General features: G+C 43.7%; 1 protein-coding gene across 4 annotated transcripts in view; it reads left to right on the forward strand.

Moving 5' to 3' along the window:
- The first annotated feature begins 3,758 nt into the window (after positions 1–3,758).
- KCNK12 (potassium two pore domain channel subfamily K member 12) overlaps positions 3,759–13,533 on the forward strand; it is a 134,090-nt gene continuing 124,315 nt past the window's right edge. For 2 of the 4 annotated variants that reach the window (XM_083175283.1, XM_083175285.1), the window contains exons 1-2: positions 3,764–5,024; positions 5,381–6,374. In XM_083175283.1, coding sequence (XP_083031409.1) covers positions 6,032–6,374 — 343 coding nt within the window. In that variant the 5' untranslated portion in view covers positions 3,764–5,024; positions 5,381–6,031. Of the gene's footprint in view, positions 5,025–5,380; positions 6,375–13,533 lie in introns of all 4 variants that reach the window. The other 2 variants (XM_083175284.1, XM_083175286.1) reach the window with 2 other exon arrangements.

Raw genomic sequence — 13,533 nt, forward strand, 5'->3', positions numbered from 1 at the left:
GAGACCATTTCACTAATAGCAAACATGCCAGGAATGAGGGAGAGAAGATCGGCCTTGATCAATAGATACATCGCTTCTCGCACGGTAATGGCGGTAGAGCACCATATACACGTAGCATACAGTAACTCTTATATTTCTTCTAACCAATAATGGATATATGCCCCTGCTATATATTCTACTAAATATGTTTCCATTGCTACATGCACAATAGTTTATTTGACAACAATAACGCTGCATGATAGCGGTCGTCCATCAATGTCCACTGACTGCATTAGATGCTGATACGTGTCACTCATCTTATGTGGAGACAAGAGACTGCGTAATACATTTTTATATCATTGGTGCAGATGTATTAAGCCTGGAAAAGATACAAAGTGGAAGGGAATAAAGCACCAGCCAATGAACTGTGTTTGAAATGACAGTTGGGAGTTGATTGGCTGCTGCATTGTCTCCTTTCACTGTATCTCCAGTTTATCTCTTCTCCAGGCTTAGTACATCTGTCCCAATGCTCTTAATGAGTGTAACCGAAAGAGGCGGAATGTTTTTGCTGTGTTTGCTCTCATTTAGGTGCCGATTCAGTCCCGCTTCCGGCCCCTTCCCCAATGTTTGGGGTTAATGCATACGTGTTTATGTGCATGCGCACACCCGGGTTTCACACTCGCCATGCCGTTCGCTCCGAGGCTGAAGCAGGGAAACGCTCTGCGTTTTATCGGCGTCCGCATGAAAACGCTGGGCGTTCCCCTGGAAACGCAGGTGGGCCGATGCCGGCTCAGGGCAGGTGGCTGACGTCACATTGACTTTTATTTCTGAAGATGATTTCTCTCTCCTTCTGACGCATGCGGGGGGGGGGGATGTGTTCTTGAACGTAAACATTTACATAAACATCCATTCGCAGCCTGCACAAAAACCCATGGAATGCTGGGTATTCCCATATGCTAATGCCACCCCCCCTCCATGCCCGCAAGGATGTGTGCATGCACCCAGCGAACAGTTTGTTCATAATGGCTGCATGCATCTAGTGCATGCACACAAATGCGCATGCACAAAAAACAAACATCGGCCCCCTGCAAATGGACCAGAATAAGGTCCTATATCCCTGAGGAGATCCAAGGCAAACCAAGTCCCAGTTAGACTCTTCCCACTGTTCATAATTCAAACTGATGGTCAGATGTATGAAGCAGTGATGAGGGAGGAGAAGTGATAAAGTGCCTGGTACTTTATCACCGGCCAATCTGTCCCTTTTTAAACTCAGCCTGTATCTTAACAGTCAGGAGCTGATTGGCCGGTGATAAAGTACCAGGCACTTTGGGGGTTATTCTAGTCCATTCTTTCTGACAAAATCCTTCTTAGATGGACAAAACCATGTGCACTGCAGGTGGGGCAGATGTAACTTGTGCAGAGAGAATTAGATTTGGGTGGGGTTTTTCTTCAAAGTGAGATCTATATTGAAGTGTAAAATAAAGCAGTCAGTATTTTCCCTGCACAGAAACAAAATAACTCACCCAAATCTAATTCTCTCTGCACATGTTACATCTGCCCCCCTGCAGTGCACATGGTTTTGTCCATCTAAGAAGGATTTTGTCGGAAAGAATGAACTAGAATAAACCCCACTATCACTTCTCTTCCCTTATCACTGCTTCATACATCTACCCCTCAGTTTGAATATCTTTGCTATATACATCTACCCCACGCCAGTTAGAATTTTCCCGCTGTTCGTAATTAGGATTTTTTGTGGTTGTCAAGGGGTAAGTTTTCACAATTTTATGGGGGATCCAGTTAGATCTCCCATAAAAAAATATATTTTTTTGCACAAAACACTTTAGCGAAACCTATGTGTCTTCACTGCTCGAGTTCCAAAAAGTTGGCTCTCATCAGGGATTTCGTGTGAAACAAAATCCCTGATAAATTGGAGCTCACGACGGGTTATTAGGGCTAATAGGATAGCCCCCGGCAAAGCAATGACCCTAGATGACAGTACAGTACAAAATACACCCTCCTGAGAGGCATGTACTGATGGACCAATTTGTATAGACAGGCCAGATTTATACTCAGTCTCCTTGAGACCGGCCCATCCTCCCCTCTACCACCTATTCCAAGCAGAGTACCCCAAGGTGTAGCATTGTATGTACATATTATTTATTAATTTCTCATTGTTACTTAGCAATTTTCACACGTATGAGTTCAATACCTTTGCATCTGTAACACCATGGTATTTTTTATTAGTGCAACTTGAAATATGATAGCATGTATTGGCCAGGTACTGTAGGTGCATCTACAAATTTGAGTATGACCTGGACTATAACAATTTTGATTACAGGAAAAAATACAGTATCATCAGTATGTCATAAAAAATGTCAGTTTAAAGAGCAGGCAAAGCAAGTAGTCCTTTCTGTAAGATCATAACCAGGATCTGATTGGTTGCCATAGGCAACCCGTCCACGTGTTTTCTTTGGAAATTCTGTAAAATCTCTCTCATTGAATATCCAGGTCTGCAGTTTTGAATAAGTTGGAATAGAGCAACCTTGAACCAATCAGATGATTGGAATGTTTGCTATAGAAAAGCTGTATCAGAAGACCAGTTTGCAGATCTCCTGGTAAGGAAATGTCTACTTGTAGAATTATTATGAAGGGCTGTACTGGCAAGGTCAGTGTGATGATGGGAGAAAAGGTCTATAAGAAATCAGAAACACAGAGATTAAGTTTGAATGTTTTAATACAGTAGGTGTTGAACGTCTAAGACGCCATCTCCAAAATTCCACCTGTGGTTCTGGAAAGTTGGTATTGGTGTGTGGTTGGTGGAGGGGGGCAGTAAGCTGAAGTTTTGCCCAGGGTGCTGAAAAACCTTTCAACAGCCCTGTGCCCAAGCAAAATAAGCTGGAGGTATGATTAACGTTTATACAGTACATGCAGCTTGCAATATTTAGCAATATACAATGCATAGTATTTAACAGTGCAGATTGCTCAGCACACACACATTAGATCATATAGACTACACAACAAGATTTAAAAAGATAAATATATACTGATACCAATGGCTGCTGACTGTACATTAATCGAGATACTTTATGGTCCTAGGTTGAACATACTGCAAATTAACTATAATTGTACCCATAAATAGAACATAAATGCAACCAGTATCCCACACCATCTGCTCAGTCAGTATACTGCAGGCCTGTAAAATCTATATACACTGACTTAAAAACTCCCACCTATAGAAAAAAAAACATAAAATGTGTGCTCTCGCCAGTTAAACGTCATTCAAATTAATGTGGCTTTCTTCATTACGTAAATTAGAGGTCGTTGCCCAGGTGCATTGTGGTTACAATGATTGTGTAGAACTCTATATACTAACATGACAGAATTAACTGACACTGTGCATTTGGAAATGTTCTATGTGGGTTATTTACAAAACAAAAGTGCAGGCATTTAGTAACCCATAGCAACCAGCGGGACTTTCATTTTCTAAATGACATTAGATCAATCGCTGTTAATGAATGACTGTAACAGTATAGGTTACTGAACGTTAAAGGGCTAAAAATACAATTGTGAGGCATCGATTACATTGGACAGATTGAAATTGCTCATGAAGACTGAGTTGTAAAAGATCGTAACGCAACACACTCTGTGTTATCTTTGTATATATATATATATATATGCTTTTGTGTACATTGCTGCAGCATACGTTGATATCAGCTGCATTACAGCGAGTGAGATAGAATTGCTGGACTCTGTTCTACACTGCGTCTACAGTATCGTTGGTGCATTTTCTGGAATGCAGGAATTATTCATTGGGTTTCAGACTATCCGAATCTGACACCCTACCACGTTCTTAGCAGAAGTAACCGTACCTACTGTATGCGCCCGCCCGTGTCTTTATTTTCCCATGATTGATTATTCGGATTGTGCTGCTGTGAGATAATGCTCGAGGACCAGCCCTTCGACTGAACAGAGCACTTAAACAAGCGTGCAGCATGTACTACAGCATCGGAGCCGTGGATCCAGCTCCCCGCCTCCCTCAATGTTATCGCTGACCTCTGTAGAGCAGTGCGCAGTGTAGCGGGACTGAACTCTCCACACTGCTGAAGTAGATGAAGGCGGCGCTCGCCAGTGTGCTGAAATGCAGTAGTGTAGCAGGACTGCGCTCTCCAAGGTGCTGAAGTTTAAATGCACACTGTATAGCAGGACTAGCTCTCTGCACTGCTGAAGTGTATTGGGATTGCGCTCTTCGTGGTGCTGAACTCTAGACAGCAGTTTATCAGTGGCTGTGCTATCCGAGGTGCTGAAGTGTAGTGCACGGTGTAGGATGCGCTCTCCAAAGTGCTGAAGCACACTGCACAATGAGGTAGGTAAGAGCTCTCCGAGGTGCTGAAGTGTAGTGGTTATGCGCTCTCCAAGGTGCTGAATTTTAATGCACAGTGAAGGGGTTCTGCGCTCTCCAGGGTGCTGAATTTTAGTGCACAGTGACGGGGCTTATGCGCTCTCCAAGGTGCTAAAGTGTAGTGCACAGTGTAGAAGGGATGCGTTCTCCAAGGTGCAAAGTGTAGTAGGGATGAACTCAACGAGGTTCTGTAGTACATTGTAGTAGAGATGCGTTTTCTTAGGTGCGGAAGCATAGTGCCCAGTGTAGTGACTATGCGCTCTCCAAGGTGCAAAGTGTAGTAGGGATGCGCTCTCCGTGGCGCTGAACTGGGATACGATGACTGCGCCCTCCAGGGAAATGCACTGTACTGCACAGGGCACTATGACTGCGCCCTCCAAGGTGCTGAAGTGTACAGCAATTCGCTATTTAGTATGGCCGCGCTCTCCAAGGTGCTGAAGTGAGCTGAGCCTCCAAACTGCACGGGGAACTACACAGCTGATTATGCAACAGCAAGCAGACAAATGGGAGACAACGCGGCTCTGCCTTCATGAAGATACAAGTATTGTCTCCACTAAGACAAAGCGCCTTAATGTATTTCCCTCGCTTGATGCATTACAGTTTTGGCTGCAGTAAGAATCCTACTGAGGCACAAGGCTACACAAAGGTAAATAAGCATGATTGCTTTCCCCATATTGTGCCACTAACTATCCTTGCGTTGACTAAACCTTTGCAGAGAACGGTTGGAATTATTGGTGCTATGTATCCTTTTGTTTCAGTATAGATTGTTTTCTCTCTACAGTAAGTGGATAAACCCTTGCACTTGCTGAACATGGTGTAGGTTAATTCCTAATATATTCAGTGTATTTATTAGCCTATGTCCATGTGTGTAGCGTGATTATAAAGCATTAGCTTTAAACTGTGCTTTTTTAATGGGAAACTTTGTCAGCCACCATTGTGTCTGTGCCCTTGTCTTTGTAACCACACCATGCAAAAGTTTACAAGCACCGTCTTTCTTTGTAGGGTACAGGAAGACCAGAAGGGACAGACTGCTAGGATCTGCAGAGGTCACAGATATCGGTCTGTATTGAAGATAATTACCATGGATGTATTTTGCTTCCTATAATCCAATCAAGACGCAGTGGATATAAATGTGTAGCATTCATATGGAATAACCTTTGGGGGAACAATGACAACGTGTGGAGCAGTGTCACAGTGCACAAAATAACCAGTGCAGTACCACTATAATGTGCAGCATGAGGAATTGCCATTAAAGTCACAGTGGAATATATGCATTCTATATCCAGTGCGAGCAGAGATGCTGAAGGTCTCAGTTGCTATGTGGAACCAAGGCACGCAATGTGGTGTGCGGCTGATAACTGGTTTTTAAATCAGCACAAGCAAATTATAAAACAGACACCACATGCTGAAGCTCCCAAGGGGCATTTCCCAGACGGTGGATTTGCAGTGTCACAAGCATGCTATTAATATATATATCATGAGAAAGTACAAAGTGCTCAAGTATTTTATCTGCTGTCTCTGGAACTTGTCTAAAATTAGATGAATTAAGGTTTTTTTTCCTGTGGATTATTTCCTGATGAAGTGTGATCCAATGCCTCTTTATCCAATGAGGTGTTGGTTGCTGTCCAGCCGCCCAGTGGTGCTGAAATTTGGATGATGTCTAGCAGAGGAACTAAAAGCTGTTGTTGCTTGCTACCAGTAAATGAAGACAACGGGAGATTCCTTCTTTTAGCCATTTTTATTGTACTCTACCTGATTGCTGGAGCCACGATCTTCTCCACCCTAGAGAAGCCATCTGAAACAGTGGCCCATGATCGTTGGGATAGGATATTAAAAAACTTTAGCCAGTCCTTAAACATCAGCATCCCGGAGATCAGGTCCTTCCTTAGAGATTATGAAACAGCCATGGCTGCTGGAATTAGGGCCGATGCCCTTAGACCAAGGTGGGACTTCACTGGAGCTCTGTACTTTGTAGGAACAGTCGTCTCAACTATTGGTAAGTCCCCTCTTACGTCCCAATAACTTCTTATGGTTTTGTATGAAGGTCAGTATAATTATTACATTACATAATACGTTGCTCTTGTGTTAATAAAGTGCCTGAATTATTTTATTTGATCATAAAAGAAGCCCTGATATGGTGGATCTATGTGCTGTGGTTAATGGAATATTTCAGAACATATATATAGTATATACAGACAGGACATGTATATGTAACTGTATTTCTTCAGCGTGTTTAATACTGTATACTAAAAGTTACAATTCAGCAAAAACATGCATGCACACTGTAGCATGTTTTACTGAATGTTGTTATAGCAACTGGAGAGAGGAACACAATTCAAAGGTGCCCTCTATTGGTTGGCAGGGGAATATTCTGTTATGAAATCTCTACACCTCATGCAGTGTACTGTGTGACAATTGGACTAGTAAACGCACCAACGCACCCTAAGCAGGAGTGATTGTGTGTGTGTGTGTGTGTGTGTGTGTGTGTGTGTGTGTGTGTGTGTGTGTGTGTGTGACAGAGAAACACACACATAATATAGTTGCTGTTTCTGTCACAGCCCTGATTCCTTAAATTCAATTAAACAATGACACTGTCTGCTTCAGTGACTGAATATGATGCACACCCATCACTTACAACACCGTACTCGCCCTTCTCTTGGGGTTAGCTGTCTTGTTTAGGTAAAAGATAAGATTAAACATCTTTGCAATTCACTGAGATCAATTACTTTGGCAAAACTCTAGTAGTTTGGGCAATATGATTATGTATTTAAAACACAGAGAAATTATTACACCATTTATTTCATACTTTGAACAATTTAAACACAACTGAGGCCCCAATCCAATTTATAGCCAAGTAAAATATAGTCTGAAGTAGTATAATAAAGATACAGATTGGGCCCGTTTAATAATCCAGACAAGTCATTAGATGTTTGGGACAGTGATATTTAAGGGTAAATTTGATTTATAAGTAACGGTACAATAATATAACTTAACAAAAAAAACTATATGTATATTTATTGCTGTAACTACAGTCATGTCTTTTAATGAAATTAATGATCTCTGCAAAATTGAAGGATTAGAAATTTGCCAAACCACTAAATGTTCAAACTTTATATTTTGGTCCTATTGGGTTATAATGACAGGGGGGGGGGGGGGGGCACAATGCACCATTTAATTTCAATTGCTCAAAGCAAAATTTAAGGTCATTTATTTATTTTTTCCTCAGTTGTAATCTTACTGTAATAAATTGTAGGCGCTTGCATGCCGGTTCTAACACTGTGAATGTCACCTTCAATGGCATTGGGCCTCCACAATGACAGAGTTAGAGACTCTCCGCACTGTGAGAGTGAAGGTTATAGACCAATCTACATTGGTTCCTTTTTAGCCAAAATGCCATGAGGTCAGTCCCTTAGTGTGAATGGTGGAATAAAAGGGCAATCAGAGGAGATACATTGATTAAGTAAATCCTTTTTACTTAACTGTTCTCTGTACCACAGCCATTGTCCTCTTAGTCACCTTGTTCTGCATCAGTGGACTGTGAAGCATTGACTGGGGAAAGGTGGAAGGTTATGCCAGATGGCTCCATGGACCTCCATCATACCCCTATCCTCTCTCTAGTGCCTCCTGCTGTGACCTGATACACTTCGCACTCATAAACGATAAGAAGCCTGATGGTTTTGCCACTCAGTCATCCGCCATCTTCTTTATGGGATGTAGTCATAATGATTTACAACATTGACACCACATTGTTGACATTGCTGAGCTGTCAACAAAGAGCATGTCAGAATCTGCAGAATGTATTAATGACATGTAAAATATTTACATTCTGAAAGACCAGAGGGCTAGGGTTAGGCTGCTGCAACAGAGGGTTACAGTTCAGGAAAGTAAGTTAGAGGTCAGGGCTAATGACACACTGCTGAAAGCGCCAAAGAGTCTGTCAGTATCGCTGTCATAACAGTATTATAGGCCCTGGGCAAAGCAATGCACTGTGACCCCACCAACCCAGTAACAGGAATGTAACAAATAATAACACGCCCTTCCTGCAGTCCTGCACCATCTCTCCGCTTACTCTGATTGGTAGATAGCTACAGCCATCCACCAATCTCCAATCAACATTCTGACAGCCATTCACTGTCTGGCTGCAGGCTGGGAGACAGGAAGAGAATCTTGCTTTCTGATTGGTGGATAGTGGATATAGCACCAGCTATCAACCAATCAACATGTTGACAGCCATTCACTGTCTGGCTGCAGGCTGGGAGACAGGAAGAGAATCTTGCTTTCTGATTGGTGGATCTAGCACCAGCTATCAACCAATCAACATGCTGACAGCCATTCACTGTCTGGATGTAGGCTGGGAGGCAGGAAGAGAATCTTGCCTTCAGATTGGTGGATATAGCACCAGTTATCAACCAATCAACATGCTGACAGCCGTTCACTGTCTGGCTGCTGGCTGGGAAGCACAATGAGAATGCTGCCTGGTCGCTGTGACATTCTTTACTGCCTCCAAGAAGCTCAGGAGGCAGATGCTCACTGCCCAAACTTCCCCTGCTCAAAGGCCTCTAGAATTCGAGTGCCCTTGGGCAGCGGACCATTAAGCCCATATGTTAAGACTAGTAAGCCTGCTTGAGTCATATGCTTCGAAAGCTAGTCTGCTACCTTGTGATTTCCTCTGCATTTGTGCATGTGTGAGAGAGAAAGAGATGTAGTTTCACTTTCTGCCAACAGATGGCAGTGTTTCGGAGACACACAATCAGACCCTAGACATATATATATATATTAAGATGGCCCTGTCTGTCAAAAGTTATCAGGACGTCACAGCTGGACCCGGGAGTTGCTATAGGAACTTCCTGCCATAGTAGATAAGTCAACAATAAGTCATGTCGAAATTTTGTAATTGTTGAAATGACAACTTTTTTATATGAGCAACATGTTTGTATGTTGCACGTCAATATTACGACCATGTCACTATTTTCATGTCAACATGATGAACATTGACAAAATATACCACAGTAGTGGGAAGAGGTTTGGTGACGAGATGGACAGAGAATATATTTTTTTAAATCTCCTGCTTAAAATTCAAGAACGAAGGATCATGAGGCTCCGTCTGACCTGAAATTAAGGATAATGTAGGCTGACGCCATCCTCTTCTGCTACATATTAGATCACACCGACATAACCCAGCTCATTTAGGTAATTCCTCTTTTACGTTATGAATAGGGAGCAGGCAGACAAACGTGGAACATATGAAGGTATTTTTTACAAACTGTATTTTTAGGGTTTTTATCTCCTTAACCGTCCCAGTTACATCTGAACAGATATCCAATTTAGCTCCAATCTAGTTTGTTTGTCAAGTAGGATCTGATAATTGTTTGCACCCTAAGCAATACTGATTATGTTCTAAATTGTACTAATGAGAACCTCAAAGACCTTCTCTATAACGTATTCCCTTTATAGATCAATAACGACTCGGTTGACTAATCTCCTTAGAAATCCCCACAGCATTGCCCTGTTTCCACTGCCCCTAGAAGAAACACTTACTCTTACGCTTCAAAATCATTTATGGCTTGTTATAGTTTGAATGCCCACAACTTAACCTCAAGTCCCCCAGGGCCGCCTAGAGGGGGTGGCGGGTACTAATTGCCTGGGCCCAGGCTTGCTGGAGGGGCCCGGCAGAGAGTTCATGCTGAGCCTGCTGTCAGCACAGCACATGCTGTAGGTATGTGCTGCAGGGGGGGGGGGGGGGGGGGGGGCACAATAAAACAATAACACGCCCCTTTGAATTTAAAGTGTGTTTTCACCCCCTAAACGTTTTGGGGTGTAGACTAATTGTGGGAGGTGGCCAAGCCCACAATTAGGCTACGCCCCCAAAATTTTACTGGGGCCCATCATACCTCTCGGCTGCCCTGAAGTCCCCACACTAGTTCCTAAACCTACTCCTCCCCTTCCTTCCCTAGCCTGACCCTAACCCATCCCGGCATACTTACAGTCTTTTGGCGCTAGTCAGGATGCCGGTATTGGTTATAGTAAACATTGGCATCCTGACCGCTTCTGTCTTTAAATTAGAGAAGAGCGAGTTCAGTTTTACTCAGATTTACTCGGTTCTTATCACCAAATTATCACAATTCCAAATTTTTTCTGATTGGCTATCGGCTGCCATGTGTTTTGGGGAGCCAATAAAATGACCGAACCCGCTCATCTCTACTACAAATTGCTCCTTCAGATCTTTTCAAAGAAATATGTCACACATTCAGGACAGTAAACCCACACCAACTGAATAGCTTTTCAAAATTGAAGATGGCCTCAGGATCATTAATTGCTATGACACCACATCGCTTCTATTCTCACCTTACGGCTCGGTTATTAATCTTGTCAGATTGGACTGGGAACTCTGTGTGCAACTTTCCCTAAACTGTAAAGTGCTTCGAAATGCGATCAGCAGAGGTGAGGTTCCATTGGAATTACTGCCCCTGAAGTCACCTACATGTTGAAAAATGATGAGCAAGGGGTCAGATTTGCCTTGTGAAACACATTAAGGATGGCAGAAATATATCACCGCAGAAGGGGACTTTAGATGACAGAAACTTTCACATAGAATGGATATTGTACCATTCATTGGCACACAAAGGACTAAGTGGCTGTAATATAATAGAATAATTAGCGAAGCAATATATTGTGCTGTATCAATAATGGCTTCTCCTTTTTTTCAGCGTAATTACCTAGGGGGTTATTTATTGTCCTGTTAATCCTCCGTTCTACTCAGCGTATTCCAGCTGTAGCTCTGATGTAATAGGATGAGAGATTCACAAAGTGAGAGATTTGGTAAGAAATCTCCAGGGTTTTTTAAAGCGCCAATTATTTACACTGCAAAATCAAACTGGTAAATGATTGCCGCTTTAAAAAACCCGGGAGATTTCTTACCAAATCTCTCACTGTCTGAATCTCTCATCCTATTATGTTTCACCCCTGGGGCCTGATTCAGACTTGATCACAAAGCTGCCAATATTCAGAGCCCAGTGATCAAGTATATGCCGCTCTACCAGAGGGAAATGCCTCCCCATGCAAGCCTGCAAACTACGGCTTGTGAATATATAGCAGTCCTGCCGATAGCTGCAAATCAATCCGCAATCCGCTCACCATCAAATGATGTTCCCAGTGTGCGCAGTCTGTGTGTAGCCCAGGACTTACTCAGTGGCTGTGATAGAATCAGGCTGCTCGGGGGTGGAGCTGACATCACATGACTTCCCCTCACACACCTGGCCACGCCCCTCACCATGTAATGATTCCCCAGTGTGTGCAGTCTGTGTGTAGCCCAGGACTTACTCAGCGGCTGTGATAGAATCAGGCTGCTCGGGGGTGGAGCTGACATCACATGACTTCCCCTCATACACCTGGCCACGCCCGTCACAATGTAATGATTCCCCAGTGTGTGCAGTCTGTGTGTAGCCCAGGACTTACTCAGCGGCTGTGTTAGAATCAGGCTGATCGGGGGCGGAGCTGATGTCACATGACTTTCCCTCACACACCTGGCCACGCCCCTCACCATATAATGATTCCCTAGTGTGTGCAGTCTGAGTGTAGCCCAGGACTTACTCAGTGGCTGTGATAGAATCAGGCTGATTGGGGGCGGAGCTGACATCACATGACTTCCCCTCACACACCTGGCCATGCCTGCGTATTACCTGACACTCCCAGATAACAGCCGCTCACCATATAATGATTCCCCAGTGTGTGCAGTCTGAGTGTAGCCCAGGACTTACTCAGCAGCTGTGATAGAACCAGGCTGATCGGGGGCGGAGCTGACGTCACATGACTTCCCCTCACACACCTGGCCACACCCGACACCATGTAATGATTCCCCAGTGTGTGCAGTCTGTGCGTAGCCCAGGACTTACTCAATGGTTGTGATAGAATCAGGCTTATGCTACAATAATAATTTTAATAATAATAAAAATAATAATTATTATTTTATTAATAATAATAATAATACGCTGATTTAATCAGGCAAAGGTTTCCTGGGTAGGACATTTTACCCCCTTTCACCTCCTTTGGTGTCGAATTTCTAATAATCTCTGCTTAGTTGGTGGCTGCAAAAAACTGTCACAGTTTCCAGACCACCCAGCAGGTCACATGTTCCACGTCACCCAGCAGGTGCACAGGGAGAGCTCTCCAACTGTCACAGTTTCCAGAGCACATTGGTGATGCACTTTTATGGCAGGCAGACATTTTGCCACATAACTCCAAAATGAAGCAACCAATTGCAACGCCAATATTTTCTTCTGCAAATCTATGTACCAAGACGTTTATTATTATTTTATTAATATAGTGCCACAAACGATCTGCAGCGCCCAGTTGCGTAAGCCCCTACAGAGGGTGTGACCTGATCACTAGGCAGTATACTGTAAATTCGCTGCCGAGCAAGCATGTACACACCGCCCCCTAAATGCACGCCCCCCCCCCCCCTCCGAGCGAATTCCCGCACTAGTGTGCAAGTGGATGTGTGCACTTACACCTCCGCACGCATGCGGGTGCACGGAGGAGAAATCATTCGATGGATCCTTACGCTCGAATGATATTTCCACTGCTCTTAAATAAAAGTCATGTGACGTCAGCCGCTCGCCAAAGCAGCTCCCACCCCATGCCCGCCCCCTGCGGCGAGTGTGAAACATGGATATAGTCACCCAAATGTCCAGATGGAAATACTGCCACGGATCCGTTCTTAGGTTGCTTTCCTTTTTTTGTGTTCCCACTTTCTTGGAGCCAAATAGAGGATTGTTTGAGGAGAGACTGCGCTCTCCAGCCACAGGGACGCCTGGATTGAGGGGTCCCCTCGTTAGGAGGAGCTGGCTTGTTCAAAGCCTGATGTAAGTATGGCTGAAGGGAATGAGGAAGGCTGGTCCGGTCCCAGCAGTGAATGTAAATTTGTAATCGAAATGGAGGGTGTCCGTGTAGGGAGTCACCAATGCGTTTCGCTTTACAGCTTTTTCAAGGTGATTGGATGTGTTTAGATATAGCGCGGTTATACATTATTATTTTCACATGACTGTCAGCATGCTGATTGGTAGATTGCTAGAGCTATCCACCAATCAGAGGAGCCAGTCAGCTAGCTGCCTCCCTACTGCAGCCAAACAATGAATGGCTGTCAGGAAGCTGATTGG

This window comes from Crinia signifera, chromosome 3, assembly GCF_055691185.1.
Source record: "Crinia signifera chromosome 3, ASM5569118v1, whole genome shotgun sequence".
Classification (NCBI taxonomy): Eukaryota; Metazoa; Chordata; class Amphibia; order Anura; family Myobatrachidae; genus Crinia; species Crinia signifera.